Here is a 27,797-nt window from a genome sequence, read left to right as displayed (position 1 = left end):
AGGGAGAGGGACACTGAGAGGAAAGAGTGTGTGAGAGAGAGGGACACTGAGAGGAAAGAGAGAGCGTGAGAGAGAGAGGGACACTGAGAGGAAAGAGAGAGTGTGTGAGAGAGAGGGACACTGAGAGGAAAGAGAGAGTGTGTGAGAGAGAGGGACACTGAGAGGAAAGAGAGAGTGTGTGAGAGAGAGGGACACTGAGAGGAAAGAGAGAGTGTGTGAGAGAGAGGGACACTGAGAGGAAAGAGAGAGTGTGTGAGAGAGAGGGACACTGAGAGGAAAGAGTGTGAGAGAGAGGGACACTGAGAGGAAAGAGTGTGAGAGAGAGGGACACTGAGAGGAAAGAGACAGTGTGAGAGAGACTGTATGAGAGAGAGAGAGAGAGGGACACTGAGAGGAAAAAGAGAGCGTGAGGGAGAGAGAGGGACACTGAGAGGAAAGAGTGTGTGAGAGAGAGGGACACTGAGAGGAAAGAGACAGTGTGAGAGAGACTGTATGAGAGAGAGAGAGAGAGAGAGGGACACTGAGAGGAAAGAGAGAGTGTGTGAGAGAGAGGGACACTGAGAGGAAAGAGAGAGTGTGTGAGAGAGAGGGACACTGAGAGGAAAGAGAGAGTGTGTGAGAGAGAGGGACACTGAGGAAAGAGTGTGAGAGAGAGGGACACTGAGAGGAAAGAGTGTGAGAGAGAGGGACACTGAGAGGAAAGAGACAGTGTGAGAGAGACTGTATGAGAGAGAGAGAGAGAGAGAGGGACACTGAGAGGAAAAAGAGAGCGTGAGGGAGAGAGAGGGACACTGAGAGGAAAGAGTGTGTGAGAGAGAGGGACACTGAGAGGAAAGAGTGTGTGAGAGAGAGGGACACTGAGAGGAAAGAGTGTGTGAGAGAGAGGGACACTGAGAGGAAAGAGAGAGTGTGAGAGAGAGAGGGACACAGAGGAAAGAGTGTGAGAGAGAGGGACACTGAGAGGAAAGAGTGTGAGAGAGAGGGACACTGAGAGGAAAGAGACAGTGTGAGAGAGACTGTATGAGAGAGAGAGAGAGAGGGACACTGAGAGGAAAAAGAGAGCGTGAGAGAGAGAGAGGGACACTGAGAGGAAAGAGTGTGTGAGAGAGAGGGACACTGAGAGGAAAGAGAGAGTGTGAGAGAGACTGTATGAGAGCGAGAGAGAGAGGGACACTGAGAGGAAAGAGAGAGTGTGTGAGAAAGAGGGACACTGAGAGGAAAGAGAGAGTGTGTGAGAGAGAGGGACACTGAGAGGAAAGAGAGAGTGTGTGAGAGAGAGGGACACTGAGAGGAAAGAGAGAGTGTGTGAGAGAGAGGGACACTGAGAGGAAAGAGAGAGAGTGTGAGAGAGAGGGACACTGAGAGGAAAGAGAGAGTGTGTGAGAGAGAGGGACACTGAGAGGAAAGAGAGAGTGTGTGAGAGAGAGGGACACTGAGAGGAAAGAGTGTGAGAGAGAGGGACACTGAGAGGAAAGAGTGTGAGAGAGAGGGACACTGAGAGGAAAGAGACAGTGTGAGAGAGACTGTATGAGAGAGAGAGAGAGAGAGAGAGGGACACTGAGAGGAAAAAGAGAGCGTGAGGGAGAGAGAGGGACACTGAGAGGAAAGAGTGTGTGAGAGAGAGGGACACTGAGAGGAAAGAGTGTGTGAGAGAGAGGGACACTGAGAGGAAAGAGTGTGTGAGAGAGAGGGACACTGAGAGGAAAGAGAGAGTGTGAGAGAGACTGTATGAGAGAGAGAGAGAGAGGGACACTGAGAGGAAAAAGAGAGCGTGAGAGAGAGAGAGGGACACTGAGAGGAAAGAGTGTGTGAGAGAGAGGGACACTGAGAGGAAAGAGACAGTGTGAGAGAGACTGTATGAGAGAGAGAGAGAGAGAGGGACACTGAGAGGAAAAAGAGAGCGTGAGAGAGAGAGGGACACTGAGAGGAAAGAGACAGTGTGAGAGAGACTGTATGAGAGAGAGAGAGAGAGAGGGACACTGAGAGGAAAAAGAGAGCGTGAGAGAGAGAGGGACACTGAGAGGAAAGAGTGTGTGAGAGAGAGGGACACTGAGAGGAAAGAGACAGTGTGAGAGAGACTGTATGAGAGAGAGAGAGAGAGAGAGAGGGACACAGAGGAAAAAGAGAGCGTGAGAGAGAGAGAGGGACACTGAGAGGAAAGAGTGTGTGAGAGAGAGGGACACTGAGAGGAAAGAGACAGTGTGAGAGAGACTGTATGAGAGAGAGAGAGAGAGAGGGACACTGAGAGGAAAAAGAGAGCGTGAGAGAGAGAGAGAGGGACACTGAGAGGAAAGAGTGTGTGAGAGAGAGGGACACTGAGAGGAAAGAGTGTGTGAGAGAGAGGGACACTGAGAGGAAAGAGAGAGTGTGAGAGAGACTGTATGAGAGAGAGAGAGAGAGAGGGACACTGAGAGGAAAAAGAGAGCGTGAGAGAGAGAGAGGGACACTGAGAGGAAAGAGTGTGTGAGAGAGAGAGCAGGACACTGAGAGGAAAGAGAGAGTGTGTGTGAGAGACAGTATGAGAGAAAGAGAGTGTGAGAGAGAGCAGGACACTGAGAGGAGAGACAGACAGTGTGTTAGAGGTAGAGAGAGGGGTTAAAGGGGGCGGTGCCGTGATCCACACACATGTTGGTGAAACTGAGCTTCAGCAGATGTGTGAAGCGCTGTGTGATCTGACTGAGTGCATCAAGTCCAGGTGTGTGTGTGTGTGTGTGTGTGTGTGTGTGTGTGTGTGAGAGTGACGGACGTCGGTAGTTAGTGTTATCACCCGGGTGCACATGGTCAGATCTTTCCCACAGCCACAGATACAGTGCAGCTTTAGGGCGCTGCTGCCTGAAGGTTGAAGCCTAAAACCTTTTCACGACGACTAAAAGCCATTTTAAAAGCAGAAAGTGAACTGATATAAAGCGACTTTTTATAAGAACCTGAAACTGAGCTGTTCAAACCATTCTAGACCAAGCCCAGGAAAGAGTAAAACCTATTGAGCAGAGCATAAACCTGTGCACTACCATCGCAGCCTGCTGAGTACGCAGTAACACACAGTGAGGTGCGACGTCGTGAGAAAGTAATCAACACGGAGGCTGCGGTGTGGAGAAGCCCGACGTGAAGAGAAGCTCCTGTAACCACACAGAGTTGATGATATTCCTCTAAAGCGATGTCCCGAAGTGCTTTCTTCCTCTTAAACCTCAGAGGATTGCAGACTTTAACAGCGCTCCATGCTTTTGCGTCTGTTTATAGTTTAATGTTGTGGAACGTTTAAACAAAACAAGTTCTTTCTTATTTGCATTTCTAATGCCTTTTTTCTGTGTTTTGAAGTGAACGAGACAAACCGCTTCACCTCCGTTCCAAACTTCTACACCTGAAAACGGAAAATGCTAAATAAATATGAGAGTAGCTGCGTTTACACGGACAACAATAATCCACTCTTAATCCGATTAAGACCGTACTCTAATTAAGAAACTAGCATGTAAACAGCAATTTTTACTTACCTTAATCTAATTAAGGTCATAATCGAAGTAAGCAATAATCTAATTAAGACAGGTGGAGTACTCCTGTTTTAGTCGCATTATGGACGTGTAGTAGTGACATGTAAACACCTTAATCACATTATGAACGTCGTGTGGGGGTTTTCACCGCGTTTTGCGACAGGACATGATCACACACGGCAGCGCGACTGTTTTACGGCGAACAAGAGAGTTCGGCTGTGTCCCAAATCGCATACTTTCCTACTATAGGCCTGTAGTGGGGAAAAATACATGTATCTCGGCTACTATATAGACGGTAACTACGCGATTTGGGACACACCCACCGCTTCAAGCAGTCGTCTGTTTGCACGTACAGCATGACAAATAATTAACTGCACTTAAAGCGTTCGTAAAAAATTAAATAAAAACACCCAGAACTGTATACGGTACCATAACGAAGACCAACTGTATGTCGATACGTGAAATTCTGGAGGGACGTCGGACGGCGTTGCGCGGTGACGTAATGACGCGGGCTGTTAATCTAATTATGTTCTATAACATGTAAAACGGGAACATGACAGCAGTATTCTAAAAGCGACTCATGTAAACACCTTAATCACATTATTATCTTACTCAGAGTAAGGTCAATAATTAGATTACTGCTGTCCATGTAAACGTAGTCAGTGAGTGTATCAGGGACAAGGTTTTTTTATTCAGTTTTATGTGAAGCAGTCATTATACCACCCACTGTGTAAGTTTACGACAGAAGCGATATCGGTCCGTACAGGATTTCATGAGGTGTTTGTTTGTTTGTTTGTTTGTTTTTGCTCGATTTTGCTGCGGCTTTTTTCCCCCCGAAATTTTGTGATGCGATTTATCCGATTCAATTTTATCTGTATAGTGCTTTTAACATTGTCTCAAAGCTTTCCAGAAATATATAACCACAGGAAACAGATTTTAAATGTGTGAATTGATGCCCATAGCCCCGGGTTTTCTCTTCTTTACAGCTGGGTTGGTTTTTTCGAGGCCGGTCTTCTGGCTTCGCGTCGTCATTGTGCTGCAGCTCAGGAGCGAACGCCCTCCACCCGTCTGTACGGAGGTCATCCAGTTACAGTTCTGTCCGTGTGGCCGTGATGTGGTGAACGGAGGAGGATTCTCTAGCTACGACCGGTTCAGTCAGTACACTGGAGGATCTCTGCGGATCTCCTGTAATCTCACACTGGATATTTAGGGCGTGTCAGTATACTATAATAAGGATACGCTAGGTTATAATTTAAGGTTTAAACCTCCAACACAAAAAAAAAGGAATATTCACTTTTATTTACTATTCTGTGATTTTTCCGTTTCTGTTATCATGTTTCCATTCTCTGTCAAGCGTGAGAAAGCACGACGTTGGGCTGTGGTCTAGCGGCGCGTGATCATCAGCATCGATATTTAAAAGCGTTCAGACGAAACGAGATGCGTTCGACGATGTACACGTTCGCTCACACATTGCCAGCTAAAGAGCAATGTTGCTTTTTATGAAACTTTGAAAATTGGTATTTTTTTTTCTCCATAAACCTTGAAAGTGTTAATACGTTCTAATCGTTTAAAAAAAAAAAGTAATAATAATGAAAACAGGCCGAATGCAACGCTCATCCTGAAATGAGCAGCTTGTAAATGCTGTTTAAAATGTTATGAGACCTGTGATCTGTGAGAATATGTATTGTTAGATATCATCTCGTCATATCGCTCAGCTCTACTGTAGTTTCTTTCTGTTAAGAAACCCAGAGGAAGCGCGAATTATTAACCAGTTAGGCCAGATCATTGCTTCACCTTATTCTTTAAAGTTGCAAGCCAGCTGTTCCCTGAACAAGTCCGATTACACCAGCAGCACTCTTAACCAGCTGATCTTTGCTCCACTTCAGCGAATAAAGTAGTAAAGCAAAGTCTCCGATGTGAATGATGTTAATACGGTATTTAATACGGCTAGCAGGGACCTCAGGTGAAGGTTTATTTATAAGTATTGTTTAAACAGTTGACGTGTTCAGCATGTGATACATTCCTTTATTTCCCACAAGGCGCTGATTGTCCTGATGTGCTCTCAGGTTCTGTTTTAAACACTCAATGTATGCTTTATTTTGGCCTTCTGGTTCAGGCGTTCGCTGATTACGTCATGGAAACAGGGCTCAAGCACCTCTGTTTTCCAGCTTGAAATGTGAAACCAGCGCCACAGGGCCTCTGGCCGTATTTTATTTTAGATGATGATGATGATGATGATGATGATCTAGACACCGCTCTGTACTATAGAGAGATGTGGAGGAATGTTGAGGCTTCGAACTTCGAACCTGAGATCAGTGAGAGCAGAAGGTGGGCTCAAGTGTGGGTGGTGTTGGTGCTAAGTGAGTCCGTTGTTCTCCACTGAACAGCATGGGCTAGGCAACAGATGTGAATGTGTTCTGGTTAAGTGTGTGTGTGTGTGTGTGTGTGTGTGTGTGTGTGTGTGTGTCACTTTGCCATCACATAACTCTAGTCGTGAACGTAAGGAGTTATGTTCTCCCCGACCCCCAGCCACTTCAGCTTTGGCGTTGTTGGGGTTTATCTCCAGACGTTAGGGTGAAACCTGAGACCAGGGTTTCCTAACTCCAGTCTTGGGGGAGGTGGAGTCCAGAGCAGCATGGGGATTTTCCTGCTCAAACGCTCCAGTTAATTACCAGGTTCAGTAGGTGTGTTACAGCAGGGAAACCACCAAACTTGGCTGGACTCCAGCACTCCAGGACAAGAGTCTTGTTTCTATCACTTTCTGCCTAGTCTGGCTTTTTCAGGATTATTGCAATGATGTTGTCTTATTTATGAAATCAGGATTGGGCAATACAACTCCATCTTAGAATGGACAATGCACTGATAAAACTGATAAATTATGATGATGATACTGTGATAAATGACATCACAACACGCCATTCTGCGAGTCTTTACCCAAACCCAACATCTGTCTCCATGGGTTTACAGATCAGCGTTTTATGTTCAGGTTTTCTAAAGCCGGCTTTACAGTGTATGACTCGTGTCCCGAGTTTTGCTTTTGTAGACTAAAATGGTATACATAGTATACACGAGTTGAGATCAGCACTCTTTTAGTGACTTTTGCAGTTTAGTGTCGTCATGGCATTAAAAATATCTAGCTATCGGGATGCAGCTAGTGATATTGTGTTCATCTAATGCAGAGGTTCTCAACCTTTTGTAACCCCAAGCCTCCCCTATCACGTGGCCACCCCCCACCCCCAATATTGGAGGAAACCAGGTGTAATGATTATCTATTCTATATATATATATATATATATATATATATATATATATATATATATATATATATATATATATAAACCTAATCTCTAATCTGTTTTTGACAAATAGGTGGATAGATTTTTTTGCCTTTGTGTTTTTGTACTTTTTTAAATTACTTTTCATAACTTTTATGACTTTTATAAACCTATATAACGGGCAGGTATGGAACGTGAATGATATAAAATGTTTGTGAACACTATGACTACTTTGAACAATAGAACTAGGCTGTAATAACGTGGACTATTTTACATGTAAAGCATGTTGCATTACATTCGTCTTGCGTTTTAAAAACGTTCACATATGAATGATGTAAATTGGGACGAAGGGCGCGTCTCCCACTGAACAGAGCAGACGCAGAGAGAGGTGAGAGTGCAGCGGGACAGCGAGACCTCACGCTTGCAGGACAGTACTGGTGACATTTAGAAAGTTGCTAAGGTTTGTCCAAATTGTTGCTAGGCATTTTTTTTTGTGTGTGTGTGTTTTTGTTTGTTTGTTTGTTTTTTTTCACAAAAAAGTCACTAAAGGGGTCTGAAAAGTCACTAGGTTGGCAACATTGGTCTGCACTGACAGCTAGATAAAAGGCAGGCTAAACTCCGCCTCTCCTCAGCAAAAAGAAAATACAGAGGGAGAGGGAACGCAGGGTTTTTCATTTATGCACATTCTATTTGAAAAGCAATAAATTACACAGAGTACACAAATGATGCCCTGTCTGTTTTTTGTTTTTTTTTTTCCTTGAAAACAATTTGTGCCCCCTTTCAGATCTCTCCCTGGTTGAGAACCACTGATATAATGTGATCTAACCGATCCATTGCCCGAAATTCTGACTCATTGTTTGCTCTCCTTCTGTCTCCCTCGCTGTAATGCTCATGCGGTGAGGTCAGTGCTCTGGCCAGCTGTAGCTGTGTGTAGTCCAGCACCTCTGATTACTGCTTGGTACATGTGGAGTGTCCCTTAAGCCCAAATATTTACTCGCATATTTATCAGGCAAGTAGCCTTATAGCCTCTGTTTTTCCTACTCTATTTTTCCATCTCTGCAGGTCACTAGTAGTTTAATGTAGCTGGCGTGTGATCTGTGTTTATTGGGAGTGTGTGCTGTGCTAGCTGCTTGTTTTTTGGTGAAGGCCACATCTTCACTGAGTCTGACTGGCACGGAGGCCACACCTTCACCGGGTCTGACGGGCACGGAGGCCACACCTTCACCGGGTCTGACGGGCACGGAGGCCACACCTTCACTGGGGTGACGGGCATAGATGCCACGATTTCACTGGGGTGACAGGCACAGAGGCCACACCTTCACTGGGGCTGACAGGCACAGAGGCCACACCTTCACTGAGACTGGTGTGTACGGAGGCCGCGCCTTCACCGGGTCTGACAGGCATGGAGGCCGCGCCTTCAACGGGTCTGACAGGCACGGAGGCCACGATTTCACTGGGGTGACAGGCACGGAGGCCGCGCCTTCACCGGGTCTGACGGGCACGGAGGCCACACCTTCACCGGGTCTGACGGGCACGGAGGCCACACCTTCACTGGGTCTGACGGGCACGGAGGCCACACCTTCACCGGGTCTGACGGGCACGGAGGCCACACCTTCACCGGGTCTGACGGGCACGGAGGCCACACCTTCACTGGGGTGACGGGCACAGAGGCCACGATTTCACTGGGGTGACAGGCACAGAGGCCACACCTTCACTGGGGCTGACAGGCACAGAGGCCACACCTTCACTGAGACTGGTGTGTACGGAGGCCGTGCCTTCACCGGGTCTGACAGGCATGGAGGCCGCGCCTTCACCGGGTCTGACAGGCACGGAGGCCACGATTTCACTGGGGTGACGGGCACGGAGGCCGCGCCTTCACCGGGTCTGACGGGCACGGAGGCCACACCTTCACCGGGTCTGACGGGCACGGAGGCCCCACCTTCACCGGGTCTGACGGGCACGGAGGCCACACCTTCACCGGGTCTGACGGGCACGGAGGCCACACCTTCACCGGGTCTGACGGGCACGGAGGCCACACCTTCACCGGGTCTGACGGGCACGGAGGCCACACCTTCACTGGGGTGACGGGCACAGAGGCCACGATTTCACTGGGGTGACAGGCACAGAGGCCACACCTTCACTGGGGCTGACAGGCACAGAGGCCACACCTTCACTGAGACTGGTGGGTACGGAGGCCGCGCCTTCACCGGGTCTGACAGGCACGGAGGCCGCGCCTTCACCGGGTCTGACAGGCACGGAGGCCACGATTTCACTGGGGTGACAGGCACGGAGGCCGCGCCTTCACCGGGTCTGACGGGCACGGAGGCCACGCCTTCACCGGGTCTGACGGGCACGGAGGCCACGCCTTCACCGGGTCTGACGGGCACGGAGGCCACACCTTCACTGGGTCTGACGGGCACGGAGGCCGCGCCTTCACCGGGTCTGACGGGCACGGAGGCCACACCTTCACAACAAATCCACATCTCCCCTACTGAGATGAGAAGCATACTTTTACACTTCCTTCTCTGAAACTGACAGCTACTGAGGCCACGCCTCCTTCACTGGGACTTACAAGCAGCAAGGTCCTGAGTTAAGATCAGCAGTCTTAGAACACATAATGCTACTAATAATTGAGTTGTGTGACCTCAGACTTTTTCAAGGGGGTGGATGGAGGGTCATCCGATGTTGGAGCATTTGAGTATGAGTCGGAGGCATAATCTTGTGTTTATAACTCCTGGCTTAACTGCTTCGTTTTCCTCTTTATCCATTTCTCCTTACTGAGTTTGTAGCTAATAATTTTTCAGTAGTTGTTTGCCAGTGCATTGTCACTGAGATTTCCCACATGCTTGCTCACCAGCTCTCGAATTGCTTGAGGGGTGGAAAATATGTCGAGGCGTTAGGCCTGATATTCCCCCGCTCTCCTGTGAGATTATATTATTAGAGTGAGGTAAACACGCTGATGGGGCTTGGATCTGCACACAGGACCAGCTCTGCTGTTCTGCCACCAAATTTTAAAGTGCAGTTCGGCAAAAAAAAAAAGATGATGTACAGTTTTCCTAAACCTTTAAGTGTGGTCAAGCGGTCGAAGATGTTTCGTGTTTATCTTCTTTCTGTTTGGACACAGTGGATATTTTCACTCTTAAGAATTTCTCAGTCATGTATCATTTAGCAAATACCAGTTAGATCTGTGACGAGCTCAAGATCTATTCCTGCAGGTTTCATCTCCAACCAACATCGAACACACCTGTTTTAGTTCATCAAGACCTTCTTAAAGCAATGATGAGATGGTCAGGTGGGCACGGTTATGGTTGGTTCAGGAAGGTACAGCTCCAGGAGCAGGGTTGGTGGTGATCTCTGTTTTAGCCTATTCCTGGCCAGATTCTGAGGCTGATTCATTCTCACCTAGGCTGCTCTTAGATTTACGTTAACGGTCGGGCGTGGTCCGTAATCTTAACCCAGTTCAATCTGCTCAGAATTATATAAACATGTTCAGTCTTTACAACACCTGTGGTTTGTGGGGAATGCTGACTATTTTGACATCCTGCATGTAAGACCAGTATCTAATGAGCCGAACTGTTCGTCTTCGTCTGACGACGTGAAGTCGCATTTGTTCACTGAAACACTGTGAGATCGCAGTGTGAGCTGTGATACTGTGAGTTCAGGATTCATGGGCACAACATCAAAGTGTGTGGTGTTTTATTCTGGGTAGGTCTTATAATATATGGGGGGGGAATGGTGATGATACAGGATCAAGCTTTGACGTCACTTCTGAGATTAATGTGTTTAACCTGATTATTTAACGTGAGACATAAGTGTCGTCTAATCTGCACCACATGTCCAATAAGCATTGTGCCCGAAATAGAGATGTAGCAATCTAATGCTAATACATTCAACAGTATCAGAGGAATATGGGACATGGGATGGCGTCAGAAACATGGGATGTTTGTATAACATCTATTACCAGAGTGAATCGAAGGAAATGGCATATTTGTGTTTACTACTTTCCTAATAAATGTTGGAATAATGAGTGAGTGGGAGGGATGGTGGCTTAGTGGTTAGCATGTTTGCCTTGCACCTCCAGGGGTGGGGGTTCTACTCCCGTCTCCACCCTGTGTACACGGAGCCTGCATGCTCTCCCTTTTCCTGACGGTGAAGAACGTGGCAGTCTGGTTCTTGATGGAGCAGCCGCAGCTCCATCCAGTTTGCAATTTTGCACTAATGCACCACAAGAAATTGGTGACGTTGGTTATCGTCTTTGAGATGTGTTCATTTAAATCGCTGTCGAAAAGCTTTCAGAGTAAATTGCCACATTTAAAAAAAAAAATGTGTACATGAATGAGTACGTGTACATGGACAGCAATAATCTAATTATTGACCTTATTGTGAATAAGACAATATTGTGATTAAGGTGTTTACATGAGTTGCGTTTAGAATACTCCTTTCATGTCCCTGTTTTACATCTTATAGAACATAGATCGATTAACGTCACACGTCATTACGTCGCCACGCCACGCCGTCCGACGTCCCTCCAGAATTTCACGTATCGACATACAGTTGGTCTTCGTTATGGAACCGTATACAGTTTTGGGTGTTTTTATTTATTTATTTTTTACGAACGCTTTAAGTGCAGTTAATTATTTGTCATGCTGTACGTGCTAATACACAACTGCTTGAAGCGGTGGGTGTGTCCCAAATCGCGTAGTTACCGTCTATATAGTAGCTGAGATACATGTATTTTTCCCCACTACAGGCCTATAGTAGGAAAGTATGCGATTTGGGACACAGCCGAACTCTCTTGTTTTGGGTGTTGCATGTTTAATTTTACGAAAGCTTCAAGTGCAGTTAATTATTTGCCATGCTGTACGTGCAAATAGACGACTGCTTGAAGCCGTGGGCTTCGTCCCAAACCGCGTACTTACCGTCTATATAGTAGCCAAAATACATTTATTTTGCCAACTATATAGTAGGTAAATACGCGGTTTGGGACGCAGCCGTGCTCTCTTGTTTGCCGTCAGACGGTTGAGCTCTGCCGTGTGTGTACGTGTCCTGTCGCAAAATGCGATGAAAACTCCCACACGACGTTAATAGTGTGATTAAGGTCCGTTTGCTACTTTGTCTCTTCCCTGCAAATGTTTCACATCTCTGCTCAACGATAATCCGCTGATTGATGGTCTATTATACGTGATGAACATGTCTGTAATACACGTCGATAATGCGACTAAAACAGGAATACTCCACACGTCTTAACTCCATTTGTGTTTACTTCGAGTGTGACTTTAGTGGGATTAAGGTCATCAATAATCGCTGTTTACATGCTAGTCTCTTAATCAGAGTATCGTCTTAATCGGGTTAATATTGGATTATTGTCGTCCATGTAAACATAATGAATGTTTGCGATTATAGACTAATCACAGAATACTGTTTCGCCTGGAAAAACGAGCAAGAGCTGCAGATCCTCTGTTCAGCTCCCTCTTGGTGTAGAAGTGTGAATCCGCTCTGTGCTCTAAAAGTAAACAATGACGTACGTCTCCCTCCAGACGTCTCGGACACGAGGAAGGGCTTAAAGAAGAAGTCCATTCTGTCCTCCGTCATAATTCTAACACACAGTCATAACACGTACAGATCTCCCTGCAGCTCTCACCACCCAGCATCGTCCTGTGACTCTCTTCCATTTCCACTTCCTGTTTGTTTAGGGGTTTTTATTTTTTTCAGATGACTCCAGGGCTTTAGGATTGACCGAATCATTTCAGTGTGTTAATGCATGTTAACAGACTTCCAACTGTTTCGGTAGAGTGTCTGGTCCTTGAGTGTGTCTCACTGTGGGTCTTTACGCTGGAAGTGCTGATTCAGTCCAGACTTGATGTAGCTTTTATAACACTGTGTCCTGATAACGTTATATTTGTTTGCTCTCAGCCACTTAATACTATTTCAGCTAAAAAAACAAGATGGAGCTCATTTTAAACAGAGCTTGGCTGCTAAACGGTTGCGTTGAAGAACCAGTTGACTAAAAAAAAAACTCGATAGCAAGTTAGCTAAATATATGTTTTTCAAACAGCGTCCCACGGTCAGGACATTGATTGCTGGCCAGAAGATTTGATGAAAAACAGTTTCTTTGTATGTTTTGAAAGCTGCTTCATGATTAATGGAGTCTGACTGCATTCTTTCTGCTAATTTAACTAACGAAGGGACTGAATTCTTTCATGTGTATTACGTCCAAACCTGCATCTCGTTACATTATTGTCTACGAGCCATGGCGTGTATGCGTTATGTATTAATGTGGGCTAATGTATTAATGACGCACCCCTGGCTACATGTGAGACGCACTCTTACACGTGGAAACCATTACAGCTTTTTGTTGCTCCCTGGTGTTTTATTAAAGATTTGCAATGGTGATTTATTTTCTTGTTTTTCCGTATTGGTAAATTGTGTCCATAAATGGATGCGTATGGTCATCAGTAATACTTTGATATAGCTGCATTCAGTCGATGTTGGGTTGGGCCCACTGTGGGCCGAGAGAACATTCCCCACACTATTACGCCACCACCATCATCCTGAACTGTTCACATGGCAGCTTGGGTCGATGGATTCAGACTTGACCGTACCATTTGCATGTCATCCGATTCAAATCTGAGTGTTTGCTGGTTTCGGTGATCCTGTACCGACTGTAGCCTCAGATCCTTGGCTGACAGGTTCCACCTGATTTGGTCTTTTACTGTTGTACTGTTCTGTGTGTTGTGCATTCTGCGATGCCTTTCTGCTCAGCACGGTTGTGAAGTGGTTACTCGAGGCCCTGTTTACACTAGTGCGTTTTCGTTTTAAAACGCATAACTGTGGCTACGGTTACGCCCGTCGTCTACGCTACTCCGGCGTTTTCCACCCTCGAAATCGGAGACTTTTCTTTGGCGGAAACGCCAAAGAAAAACTCCGGGCTCGTGTTTCAGTGTAAACAGACCAAAACGAAGACTTGTGGAAACGAAGGCATAGCTTCGCCCACATTCACTCTCTTCTGGATCATCGCGTGTCCTTCCCTGGTTCGTCAAACCCGTACCATACGACCATCACGCTACCTCGATCGTATACACAACAACACGGAGACTGAACCGCAAGCTTTGCTGGCTTTGTCGTCATTCTTAGCAGCCGTTGTGCAGTTCAATTCTACATTTTATAAAACTGCAGCTGCTTCATGCGCATGAGGCGAGCTACGATTAGAGAAATCGGCAACAAATCCCGTTTCAAGCGGCGTAAGTCCTACGTGGCAAGCCGGTTTGGACTAGCAGCCAACTTCCTGTTTACACTTGTATGCGCATGCCTAGTGGACATGAACGGTCATGTGACGCGTATTCGGGCGTGTAGTGCGGATGAGGATCGTTTCTGAAACACAGCGGAAACGCCCGTATGGATGAGGATCTTTTTAAATTTTAAAACGAATACGCACTAGAGTCTGAGTTACTCTAGTCTTCGTGTCGGCTTGAACAAGCTGTACACTCACTACTTTACATTGTAGCAAAGTGTCATTTCTTCAGTGTTGTTAATGTGATAATAACGATAATGTGACTAAAACAGGAATACTCCACTTCAAGTGTGACTTTAATGGGATTAAGGTCATCGATAATCGCTGTTTACATGCTAGTTTCTTAATCAGAGTATCGTCTTAATCGGGTTAATATCAGATTATTGTTGTCCATGTAAACCTACTGAAAGCGGCTTTATTGGACATGTAATGAATGCATTTAGACTTTTTACCAATTATCGTTATACACTGATTTTTTTTTAGGACTTTCAGAACTCTAATTTTCACATGACTTGACTTAATGAGCTTAAACACATTCATTACATGTTTGATTATGAATAATTTGTCAAAGTACAATTGATCTTTTCTCCAATGAAGCGTGGTGCCAAATATATAGCCATGTTTCATATAAATCAGGCGTGTGCAGCAAAGACAAAGGAGCTACTAAACCATGTTGTCTTGATCTTTGTCTTTGTCCATTATTATTTTTTTAGACAACAATCCCTGGATATTTCATGCATCCAATATGAATAGTTCAAAACTAATGACTTCTGGAACTTTGTAACTTATTCTGTAGCACTTGATTTTGCGAGGCCACGCCCCCTTTTTTAAAGCCTTTATTTCTCAGAAACTAATGCAGATACAAGCCTGGACTACTTATTGGGAATAGGAGCATTATTGCTCGAAAGTATTGACGCAAGTCTGAGATGGTCCTTCAGGAGGTCTTTTGTGATTTTCACATGGTTTCACCCATATGAGTGTAATTCACCGTATTTAGTATAAATAGTTCAGGAGGAGATGCATTTGAAATCCATTCTGTCCGGCTGTCTTCTACTCGCCTCGGTGAACGGTCAAGAAACATGATGGATAGAAATGAAACCATGACTTTTCGGTGTGAGCTGGTGAACCTGATTCAGAAAAGAAAATACACCTCATCCTTGTAGTAATAACATGGATTAGACAAGAAGTAGTAGTTCTCTGGGAATGAGTTTGGAGAGGTTGGACAGTATTGCAGTATGACTGACTATATAAAATTTTGAGATCACCCCGTCCAGTTTTGGCCGGATGAATGGACATTCAGCTTTCAAGAGCCAAAACACCTACACCGAAAAAAAATGATAACTTCTAAATCGTGTGACGTGGAAAGCTGAAATGTCGGCTGCTTTTTAAACCTGAAACCAATATCTGTATTTCAAACTGCTATTTACAAGAGGTCGTTGGCTCCTGAATCTCAGACGTGACCCAGCTCTTAGATGTACCACCAGACTAGCATGTATTTACTCATCAGAGCTTGGCAAGAGCTCTCAAATTTATTATCTGTGTCCCGTCACCAGTCTTTTAATTTCATGACAAGGTCTCGAAGAGAACAGCATCTACGCCGTACGTGTTCATGAACTCCATCTTTGTTTCCATCCGAGTCTGTAGACCGGGTATGAGATTGGATCTGATCATGGGAGAGTGCCAGGCTTTCTGTTTACTCGTCAGCTTACCCGTCCCCCGAAAAATTGCGTCAATCCCTTTACTCACCGTGGCTGGATCAGGGAGATTTAAAAATATGCTGCAATCTAAACATTTATTCTTTGTGTATTTAAGAGGGGATAAAAAAAAAAAAAGATCGGCAGAGCCGAGTGGAAAAAGGAGAGGATTTAGAGATATGGAGATGGAAGCTGGAATGGAAACTAAAGAGAGATAGAAAGAGAGATCATAACTGCATGTTGGCATTCTCCCTCCTCCGCAGGGTGCAGGGAGCTTATTTCCACTGGCAGCTCCTCAAAGGGCTCAACACTACTCCCACAATGCTTTGCCCATGAACCTCCCAGCAAGCTTGTGTCAGCAATCACGCACAGAATTATTGTAATCAAAGGAATCCTCTCTCCAAACTAAGGGGCAGCAACTGTGGGAGGGCGAGGAGTCGCAGGTAATTAGGTTTTCCACTGAAGAGCCACACTGCTCTGCTGAAGGCCAGGAGATCAAAACAGACCCGTAAACTGCACCCCTGTAGCTAGACAGTGTTTTTACAAAGACTTGCTTTGCTTCTGTGAGGTTTTTTTTTGGTTTGGTTTTCATGAGTGTATGACACAGCTGTTGTCTCAGATCACAGCAGTTTTTCGTCTGGTTTAGAACATTGTTTTCTGGCCCTGGAGTTTATCCTACTCTGCACATTTTAGTGCTTTTCCATTCCAAAACACCTGTGTCAACTCATCTGATCTAACAAGCCCTTCACGAGGCTAAAATGGGTGTGTCCGGGCAGGAAAAACACTAAAACATCCACTGCAGGAAGGCTAAAGTACTAAGAAACACTAGTCTAGACTGTTTTGGGCAGTGGTAAATCAGTAGTAAATTAGTAGTCATTCAGTAGTCAATCAGTAGTCAGTCAGTAGTCAGTCAGTAGTCAATCGGTAGTCATTCAGTAGTCAATCGGTAGTCATTCAGTAGTAATTCAGTAGTCAATCAGTAGTAATTCAGTAGTTATTCAGTAGTAATTCAGTAGTTATTCGGTAGTCAATCAGTAGTAATTCGGTTGCAATTCGGTAGTAATTCAGTAGTCAGTCGGTAGTAATTCGGTTGTAATTCAGTAGTCAATCAGCAGTAATTGAGCAACTTAAGTTGTTTGTTTGGATTTTCTTTCCTACTTATCGCCCATCATTAAGTTCTGGGATTTGTTCGATTGCACTCTTTGTTTTACGAGCACTCATTATATAATGTACTCGCATTACATCAGAAATCCTATTAAAAAAGCCACTGATTGAATAAATTAAACAACCGAGTAAATATAGGCTATTTCAAGCATTATAATAAAAGTATCTTTTTTTTTTTTTGCAGTGGTGCTTTTATGGTCATGTGTTTGTATCCCATAAACCACAGTGTGGAAGCTGTAATCAATCAGAAGAATGCAATATCGCTATTTTATGAGGAACTTTGTTTCAGACTTTATTGCTTTGACCTACTTTTCTCGTCACTGATGCTAAGCTTATGATCACAGAAATGAACATAAAATCAAGGAAACTATTCGCAGGAGCTCGGAATTTTTCAAAATTACCGCAGATTTTCTGCAGATTTGGCCCAGGACGCGCCATGCGACGTCATTACAACGCGCCATGCGACGTCATCACAACGCGCCATGCGACGTCATCACAACGCGCCATGCGACGTCATCACAACGCGCCATGCGACGTCATCACAACGCGCATTCAGCCAAAGCCCCCTTTGATTCATGTGTATGGAACATGAGTACAGCTAAATGGTCTCATTTACTGTACCAACACTGCGAAAAACAATTGCGATCTCGCAGATTCGAGTAGTTTACCGCAAGGAAAAAGCACAAAATACGCCGCAAGTTGCATCTGAAATTTTGAAAAAAGCCACAGCGAAATCAGGTTTTTTTTTGGCCGCAACAATCACAAAAATAATAAAAGCTGTGAAATCCTGCATGGACTGACCTGATCTGATGTGTCGTCTTTAAGTTAAGCCAAACTCCAAACAGCTTCCTATTCACTCTGTATTCTCACTATATCAGGTACAGCAGAATAATGAATGATGAATAACGGAGGGCCGTTCATTCTCTGACTGTGTTTCACCTTCACAGATAAATAACGTTAGTAAGTGGAAGCAGTGTGAGCTACAAACAAACTAGGACTCGCTAGTTTACGGTTTACCAGATGAAGTTATACAGTAAAATAAAAATGTGTGTACATACCTGTCCACATACAACCAGAATGTTTATTGGTGTTCTTGTCACTTTTAATTTCTCCAACAAATCCCGCCTTGAAGTAGGATCAAGGCTTTTGTATGCCTTCAGGCTTTGCTTAGTGTATCTCCCTGGCCAAGATATCAGGTACATATAAATGTCGGGAAAACTGATTTCTGGCCACATGCCAATGTCCGTGGACCACAGGTTCTTGGGCAAGCTGTAAGGGTCACCGTTGAGTCCAACTGCTTTTAATTTAAGCTGATAATCGTTAGTCATACTAGCGTTTTCGCAGCTTCCCCTGTTAAACCCAGCCATTTTGCTGGATGTTTTGCCCCTCAGTCCGGTCCAGGGGGCGTGTTCCGGCAGGAAAGTGACGTCGATGCACACCCTCTATAGGCTCAACACCAACTAAGATTCAGCCACGTGGCTCTTTTTGAATCTACCATTTCTTTAAATAAACATTATCCTGAATGGCGCATCAAAAAAAGTGTTCACAGTATTATCAGGAGCTCGTAAGCGAGCTCGAATTCCGTCATTGACACAGCCTTGTGTGGCCCGGAGTCTTCGAGAGTGTAATTTGCGTCGCTGTCTGTGTGGGACAGATGGCATTGATCTCTCCCCTGTGATTCAGAGCGACGCTCGCTAATTGTGTTCATGTATGCGGAAGAAGACAGTTAGCGCTTTCCTTAGTGTGCGTAGCACGAGTAGCGTCTCGTGTCTGGCTTCACCTGTCTTGGAGGAGACACGTGCTCAAGTTCACTGTCCTTGGTTGGGAGCTGTCATGTGATGGGATGGGTAAGTGGGAATAAGTAAATACACCCAAATGAAGAGAAAATGGAAAGAAACCTCTAAATGCCCAGTAGGACCCCTGTAGGGCAGACAAGTGACCGCCTCATATACATTTTAATGTCATTTTTCACTTCATGTCCGGCCAAAGAAAATCTGTCAGCAAATTTCAAGTAGTATTTTGCCTTTCAATGACTAAACCGTTAAGTGGTTACCAGTTTGCAGTGTTAGCATGTTAGTTAAACTTTTCCTTTAACTTCATGGCAGATGTGTTCTATCTATCTGTTCAGAATGTTGTCTCACCAACTCTCTCTCTCTTTTTTATCTCCCTAGCTTGTCTGTTTCGCTACAACGCCCTTTCATTAGTCTACCTTCTGTACCTGCTTCTGCTGCCATGGTTCACCTGGCCCAACAAACACACAGCACAAGGTAAGAATAATGAAAACCCTTACACTTCTCACAGTCTCTCAGACACTTTCCTCAAAATTGAAATGCAGAAATGAAGGCCGTATCCCAAACCTAGCCATCAAAAGAACTTGGGTTGGGTTCGATGTCTTTTAGACCACGCGGTCTGTGTTATGTTTCACTTTAGCACGTCGTATGCTGCATTTATTCCCTAAAATCACTGGGCTGTATGAAGCAACCCAGACACCTGTGACGTCGATCTGTACGCCATCAAAGTCCAGATCGCACCCGGAGAGTCTGCTGCCTCTGTGCTGTCGAACGAAACGCAGTTCACCAGCTGAAATAAGTGTTAAGCGTTATTAAAGTGTTGGCAAATTTGTAACAGAATGGTAACGGTACTGACTGTCCCATTCCCTTCACGTCTCATTTACACTCTCACCTGCACGCACACATCAGGAGGATCCCCAAGCATGGGAAAGTCTTTCCGGGCCAGGCGTGTAACCTGGCCTGGGCATCGGGGACTGTAGTCCTGAAGGTTTTCTTTTTTTTCTTTAGCCCTGATATTAATTCTCCACTCGGAGCTGTTTGTCACTACGTAACTGAACGGCGGTAGAAGAAGACGGCGGTTTTGTAATTTTATATCTTCAGTGAACAGAGGCGAGACCAATCAGACAGGGTGTACAGGAAAATACATGGAAATACTCGTGTCTTATTGGCTGACGGTCTCTCACTTCTGCCGAACGCTAGCTCACACAGTCAGTTAGTGTGAGGGGAAACGGATATACTCTGGGTTTTTTAACGTTAGTGTTTCAGGGGTTGAACCCGATGCTGAGCAGGAAAACAAGGTGTGTAAATGTCTATACGAGTTCCAAGTTACATGAACATGATATGAGCAGAGCATAAGGACAGATAAGGTACTTTACATGGCTCTGTAGCAGCTAAACCCATACACTCATAGCTTAGTTGTGCTTCCTCTTGACTAGCGACACCAAACTAGCCTATAGTCTCGTGTTCGATATATCGGCCGTGTTATATTTGTGTCACGGTGATAACCTGGTGATTTTGTCCAATTTTCACATTTTATAAGCAGTTAGCCGTCACATGCAAGGAAAAGAAAATAATTCAACAGTATATACACAGAAGAACGCTTTTAAACGTTTTGTTTTTAACGCAGAAGAATCTGGGCTCAGCCAGGCATGATTAACAGTCCAGCTAACGCCCCTGTTCTGGGCTCCAGAGAGTTTCCAGAAAAATGCGATGATTATTTTGCTGCTAACAGAGCTGAAAGTGGGGGGGGATAAAAAGAAGGTTTTATGTGTATGGCTATTATTAAACTACTGTAATGTTCTGGGGAATTGAAGATCCAGTGCTCAATATTGAACAGACTGTTAAGGGCTTGTTTAATCTGTGTGGTCCTCCGTGGACTCGTCCTGCTTGGCGAGGGTCTGAAGTGGTGCTGACAGGATTTCATGTAGCGTTTTGTTACACAACAGGCTGATAAGTAGCAGGTGATAACTGGAGCGACTTCCTATTTTGACTGATGCGAACGGATGTGTGGGCAAAAAAAAACCCCAGATGAAGGTCAGGCCTGAGCGCCTCGGCTTCCTATTAAACAGTGAATGTTGGTTTATGTCGAGGCTGATATCAGAGCCATAAGAAACAACACATCAATTCTAAAGTCCTAAAAAAATGTTGTTGTTTTTTTTATAGTTTAAGAACTCACGTTTGAAAAGTCTGAATTTCCGTTAGTGAAGCATTAAACTGATATTAGCTATAGGGATAAAATGCAGCACTTGTTGTTGTTGTTGTTAGCATTAAGATGTGAAATAAATGTCACAGTATGTCTTAATAACAGGACACTATCAAGAGAAAAAGGTACTGTACAGGTGCCCCGAGGTAGGAATGGCGAAGACCGCAAGTGTTCCAGAACGCAACACAACTATACAGTACGACACGGCCAGGCCGAGTCGAGGCAGAGACTCGGCTCGGCTCGGCTCGGCTAGTCCGCTATCAGCGGGGTGACGAGCACGATGGCGGTGACGGTGGTATGCTCATACTCAGGTTCCATTCAACACACTTAGCACTGCTTGACTTTATAGTATACAGTAATAAAACGGAAACGATTTATAATCTCGCTTTCCGGTGTCTTCTAGAAGAGGACAGGCTCCCTATCGAGTCCGCTTCCTCTCAAGGTTTCTTCCTCGTGTCAGCTCAGGATTTCATTTATTTATTTCTTTTCTTGGCTTGATCATTAGGGATCAATTTAAACACCTGAAATTTCTATCTTTATTTCTGTAAATCTGCTCGCAATGGCAATGTCTGTTGTTAAAAGCGCTATTTAAAGCAAATTGAAAACACTCTGTTGGAGCTGAGGGAGCTGGACGAACTAAAGGACTAAAGCTCTGCTGCATCGCTGTCTTTCGCTGGAGATGGAACCAGTGCCGATTCTCACTGACGCCGCCGGCAGCAGGTAGTCGCAAATGTAGGTAAATGTAGCAAAACAGACCAGCATGCCAATGAAAGTAGTTTAAACCAAAACATGGAATTTAATTACATGAAGTCTTGCACACGTTTGAAGTTCATGAGTCACAGTGAAGACGGAGTGGTCAGAGCGCAGGATCGCCCTGAATGGTTCTTCGGTTGTACCTCTGTGGAACACTTACAGGTTCTATGTAGACCTACAGCGTTCCCAACTATTTAGGAGGCTAGGAAGCCTGAATTATTCACTGAACCCTTATACGAAAACTTAACTCTCCTTTTTAAAAAAAAAAAAAAAAAAAAAATAGGTGCTTGAGTGTCCCTGGAGCTGTTAGCGGTTAAAGGCTTTGCCCGCTGGTTTTACACTGTTACTCCTCCGATCGCAGATTCCCTGGCTCCTGCAACTCGGAGGTCACTTTCTGGACACCGGTGCAGGTTCTTAACCACTGAGCTGCTTAGACTTAAGTGAATGAAGGATTCACGGATTTTTTATTGTCATTCCAACACATGTACATGAGCTGGAACGAAATTAAGTACCAAAGGTCCAGTTAAAACCACTCACAAGTAATAACAGCTAACCCACTTGTAAATAAATAAACACAAATACCCAATCATACACACGTTATATATACACACTAAAACCTGAGAAATTAGCAGCATAGCAGAATACATGCAAAAAATGTTCCGTTTATCAGTTTATGAAGCTCAGGGTGGTGACGTCATGCTGCCTGGCAACGTTAGTTTTCTTTCTTTTTTTTTTTTGTTATTCAGCTTACTGTAGCATTGTCCAGTTAAGTTTTTTAAAAATAAAATCCATTATGCAATTCTCCCATTTCTAGAGTAAAGATTAAATCTCTGTGGTTCCCTTGAGTAACTACTGATAATCTCTTCCAGACGATGTTTGATTCCCGCTGGATCCACGACAGATTGTGATTGTCTACCAGAGTGAGGAACACTATAAATAGACGAGAAGAAGAAGTCTTTATCCGTCACATATACGTTACAGCACAGTGAAATCGTTTTTGTGCATATCCCAGCTGGTTAGGAAGCAGGGGTCAGCGCGCAGGGTCAGCCACGATACGGCGTCTGGAGCAGGTTCGGTTAAGGGTTGCACCGGAACCAAGAACAGAACTTGTACTCGGGTCCGGACGTGTTCAGGAAGTAAAGTAACCTGCGCACGTGTTTTAGCCCATGACGACGTCATTATTTTCCACAACACACGTGTACTGTGAGGGGCAGAGCATTTTGTGGGACAGAGAAGAGATCCTCTGCAGCCGTGCGTTCCGTAGTCTCTGCCGAGTTCTGGGCTCGCTGAAATAATACCGATGTAGACCCGCACCGCCCGGCACCCGTATCGTATACGGCGTGGAGGCCCACATCCATAGTGCCATGTAACCTAATAGGGATTTCTTACAAAATAACAAAACCAATGTTTTTAAATGTTTACAGAAATATTACATCAAAACAGTGGCATTAAGCCATTAATACCTTCTTATGAAGCATTGTTTAAAATCTTCAAGCAATTACTCAAGACAAACTAATAAAATGATAACAAAAGACAAGAAATTAATAGTAATAAATTAAAAAAAAAAATTTTTTTAAAGTACCAATAATATAATAAAAAGTCTTTCCAGTCAGTCTGGTGTCTAACAGCTGAAGTAAACGTTCAGAAATGGAAAAGAATGCAGTCAAATGTAAAATAAAACCGCTTAAAGTACTCCTCGTCTTCATTTTTGATGAATATGCTACAGCATTATAAATATTAAATAAGGATTAAATAAAGATAACGGATGTGTCCGTCCAAGACAAGTGAGTTGTATTTGCGTTTGTCATGACAGTGTCATTATCTTACACCATACAGAATCGCAGCAGCAGCCGGCAGGTCTGTAATCCTTGTGAATCCATTTTTTCCACGTGTTATACGTACAAATCACCTCTGTTTATATAAAAGTGCTAAAAGACCATTTTTAAGGAGGGGGTAGAGATATTTGGAAAAGTTCTTTAATGAAACTGCATGTTTTTGTGGTTTTCATTAAACTCTCAGGCATACAAGCTGAAGCTGTGATATATATTCTGTAATTATCCATAGAGTAGGGTCCTATATACATAGAATAACTACTGGATTTAGTGGGGAACCCCCCCCCCCTCCCGTGTAGTGGGGGTACCGGAAACCAGACTATGGGGGGTGAAGGGGGAGCAGTCTTGTCCCAGTGTGAAAGCCACCTTAATCACCAGTTAAAACTTGAGCTTTGTTTTTGTAGCGGAAAACTTTTCAACATAAAGGTTGCAGCCACAATGGTGACGTATATTTATTTTTCTATCGCCCGAAAAGACACCAGGTGAATCAGCTTGCAGTAATTCATATCATTTGTCATTTATTTGTAGTTCATAGGTTTCACGGTCTTTATAAAGACAGGGTTGGGTAAAAATTACACCAGCATTCTAAGTGGCTTAATATCGCTAAGTGGCTTTATACTCGTGTCCTGTAGCACCACCAGACAGAGCCTTCTGCTCAGGCAGGACAGGTTTATGTAGATAAATCTTTACAAGGTATATATATATATATATATATATATATATATATATATATATATATATATATATATATATATATATATAAAACCAACCCAAAAACAATTGGACGCAGGTCAGGGAGATGTTTGTATTCATGCTCATGGCTTTTTAACCGGTAGCTGTTCCTGCTCAGAGAGGCTGTATTTATTCTCGAGAAAATGTTGCTTCAATTTAGCAAGACAAACTTTCCAGCAGGTTTCTAATCAAAGACGAATAAACAGTGCTGGGGATTTCAAATCTGAAAGCAACTATTTTCCATATCCTGGTCTCTGGCATGTCTGTGGTCAAGGTTAGCGCACCGAGTTACGCCTGTGTAGAACAATGGGGATTTAACGGCTCCTTACACACACACACACACACACACACACACACACACTCGCGCGCTCGCTCTCTCTCTCTCTCTCTCTCTCTCTCTCTCTCTCTCTCTCTCTCTCTCTCTCTCTGCAGTGAGTGTGAGTGAGTAAGTGTACATAGAGTTCTCAAATGTTTTTATTTATACATTTTTTTGTCTGCAGTATCTCGTATCTGTCATGGTCAGGGGATGCAATGAAGCTTATCATTTCCTGTAGTGTGAGAGGATAGTACAATCAGAAGTTGCACTTGCTTCCTACTGTTGAAAAATACAGCAGGAGTGGACAAATCAGGAGCCCGGACACGCGGGACACGCAGATTTCATGTCCGGAGTATTAGTTTGTCATTCACAGTTTCCTGTCGGACAAGTAGGTTTAACGCTTAGGTTTAAAACACTGTTCTTTATTGATTTTCACAAAGCATTTGGTATTTAGCCATGTTGATGGTTTAGTGGTGCAATTCATATTGCAAGTGCTGTAACTATAGTGTGTGCCGCTTGCTGCACTACACAGTGCCCAAGTCTTCTGCATATTTGACCTCTTTCCAGCAGTCTCTATATGATGTTGAGATCCATCTTTTCACACTGAGGGCGACTGAGGGACTCGTACACGACTATTACAAAAGGTGCAAACGTTTAGTGAAGCTCAAGAAGGCGAGACGATACATTAAGAGCCAGGGGGGTGTAAACTTTTGAACAGGATGATCGATATAAACTGTTTTTTGTTTAAAGTTCTTTTTTCATTTATTCCTGCCCTGCAGAAACTATATAAGATATTTTCATGTTTGCCAGAAGACAAAATAATAACAATTTATACCGATCATCCTGCTCAAAAGTTTGCACCCCCCTGCCTCTTAATGTATCGTGTTATCCTCTTGAGCATCGGTCAATGTTTGCACCTTTTGTAATAGTCGTGTACGAGTCCCTCAGTCGTCCTCAGTGTGAAAAGATGGATCTCAACATCATATAGAGACTGCTGGAAAGAGGTCAAATATGCAGAAGATGCTGGAAAAGTAAAGAACGTGCAGGACCTGGAGGATTTTTCTGAAGAACAGTGGGCAGTTTAACTGCTCAGGACAAACAAGGGACTCATGAACAACTCTCACAGAACATAAACACAGTCGCTGATCATTCAGGATTAAGAACCAAGCGTATGTAAACTTTTGAACTGTGTAAATTCAGTGCTAGTGTGCTGGGGCTCTTACTTGCCCAGTGGGCTGGCTAATAAATATATGATTTGTTCACACCTGTACTGTACAGCGGGGGGAAAAGAAAAGCACTTAAAATAGATCTGGATTGAAATCTGCAGTAATATCGTGGTCTCGTATTAAAACCTGGTAACAGACTAACCGATATAAGGAAGGGGAACTCCTCCAGAACACGAGCTCATTGGCACGTTGGTGACAGTTTGGGATTCTATAGCTTTGTGGACGAATTTTTGACACTTTGCGAATTCCGTATAGGGAATAAGGTTTGAGTCGTCAGCCACAGTTTACTGAAAGATGCCAGAGAATTAAAGCAAAGCAAAACAAAACAAAACAAGATGGCTTTTTAATTAAAACCACGTTGCTGGTTCCCCGCTCTGAATTAGCTGCTCTCACTGTGGCCTGGGAATGCTAGCTGAGCAGCTGTGTGCAGTCAGGAGCTCCGAGTGAAGAGACGCTTCAGGGAACGTTAAGCTGCACCAATCGAGCGTTCCCGAGCTTTCTCCGATCTGGAAAATATAGATCACTTCTCCAGAACTCGTGCCAGCGATGCATTCGAGTCCGATTAAGTAAGGGTCACTCATTGTTTCCTCTTTGGAGAAACGGAGGAAAATGTCTTATTAATTGCTTTCCTCTGACCTTTTTGACATCACAATGAACATGTGTGTTTTTATGTTCTTGTAGAGAATCCAGGTTATATTAGTCAAGCGTCTGAGGAAGAGTGCTGGTCCAAATGCTAATGAAAGCTAATGAGTTGCTTATGATGAAGAGCTTTGGGAGATGTTGACGTTGATGTTGACGGGACTCCAGGTTTATTTACCACAAGTTTCCAATCAGCACTGAATTTCACCAGATTGGAGACGACCTTTTAGAATCCTGACCATTAATGCGGTTGTTGGTTGTAGTGGAAACTACTTTGAGTTAATATGAGCCGTTTCTCAATTCTAACGGACGTGCGTTCAGGTGAAGACCGGTCTTGCCAGGCTACCTTGGAAGAACGAACTCGGAAGGACAGGAGGACGTAGGACGCGTCTTCTTGCGAGAATTGAGATGTGCTGTGAGCTTCCTGTTGCGCGACGGACACGTTTCTAGTAGTGGGACACGACGTCGTCTCTTCGGTGCTCCCTAAGTAATACGTTACAGCTGGTTAATACACGCACTGTTAACTGGCTGATTAACCCACAGGTAATGGCGCATGTTTTGTTGTAGTAAGCTCTCCGTTTGCAACCGCGAGCTTACGTTAACGAATAACTAAGCTAACGAGTTGAACGTTCCCTCATATAAAGCTCAATAATAATATAATCTCAGTCTAAATCATCTATCAAAATCTTTTTTTTTTTTTTTTTAGATGCACGTTTAGATTATTGTCGTTCAAACCGACCCTAGGTATGGGTCAGGCTTCCGTCATCCACTATTGTTTTGCCGGGGTGATTTCTGGGATTTCAAGCACTCAGGTCTGAATCCCATTCGTCCTCGATCTCAAGAAGACATCCAGGTAATTTCACGCGTCCCTGGTACTTGCGTTTTTGAGCATTGGAATTGAACTTTGGCGGCGGATGATGACGTAGAACAAGGACGCAAGAGCGCATAAGATCGCCTATTGAGAAAATGGTTATTTCCTTTTTTTTTCTTTTTAAATGCGTGTGTTCGGCAAAAATCACTGACATTTTTTGTTGTTGTTTTCCCATCGTCACTTTGAACCGGAAAAACAAATGACCGCAACATACACATGGCTCTAGTACACTACCAGACACATGTCGAATCCGTTGTGGAGCACCGAAGCTGTTCTGGGGACTTGTGATGGTCCAACACCTTACTAAGTTGTCAGCCTTCTGTATGTACTGAAATGTAAACCGTAGTTCTGTCATGATATCTACAAGCCTCTTCTTTACTACGTAAACAAACGACAATAATAATGGTTTACTGAAATAACAGCTGAGCCTACATAGGACTGGGCGATACGACACAAATATCATATCACGATACTTGAGGACATTTCTACGACGCACGGTGCGCATCAAGGTGTACAATTTAGCTAA

General features: G+C 44.2%; 1 protein-coding gene across 1 annotated transcript in view; it reads left to right on the top strand.

The window, feature by feature from the left end:
- The window catches only part of piezo1 (piezo-type mechanosensitive ion channel component 1), a 124,531-nt gene that overhangs the window by 31,604 nt on the left and 65,130 nt on the right, over positions 1-27,797 (top strand). Inside the window, exon 2 of the mRNA XM_053616840.1 lies at positions 19,081-19,176. Within this exon, the coding sequence (XP_053472815.1) occupies positions 19,081-19,176 (96 nt within the window). The remainder of the gene's footprint in view (positions 1-19,080; positions 19,177-27,797) is intronic.

This window comes from Ictalurus furcatus, chromosome 27 (genome assembly GCF_023375685.1).
Source record: "Ictalurus furcatus strain D&B chromosome 27, Billie_1.0, whole genome shotgun sequence".
NCBI lineage: Eukaryota > Metazoa > Chordata > Actinopteri > Siluriformes > Ictaluridae > Ictalurus > Ictalurus furcatus.
The sequence above is the reverse complement of the archived record's forward strand: the minus strand, read 5'-3'. Positions and strand labels throughout refer to the sequence as shown.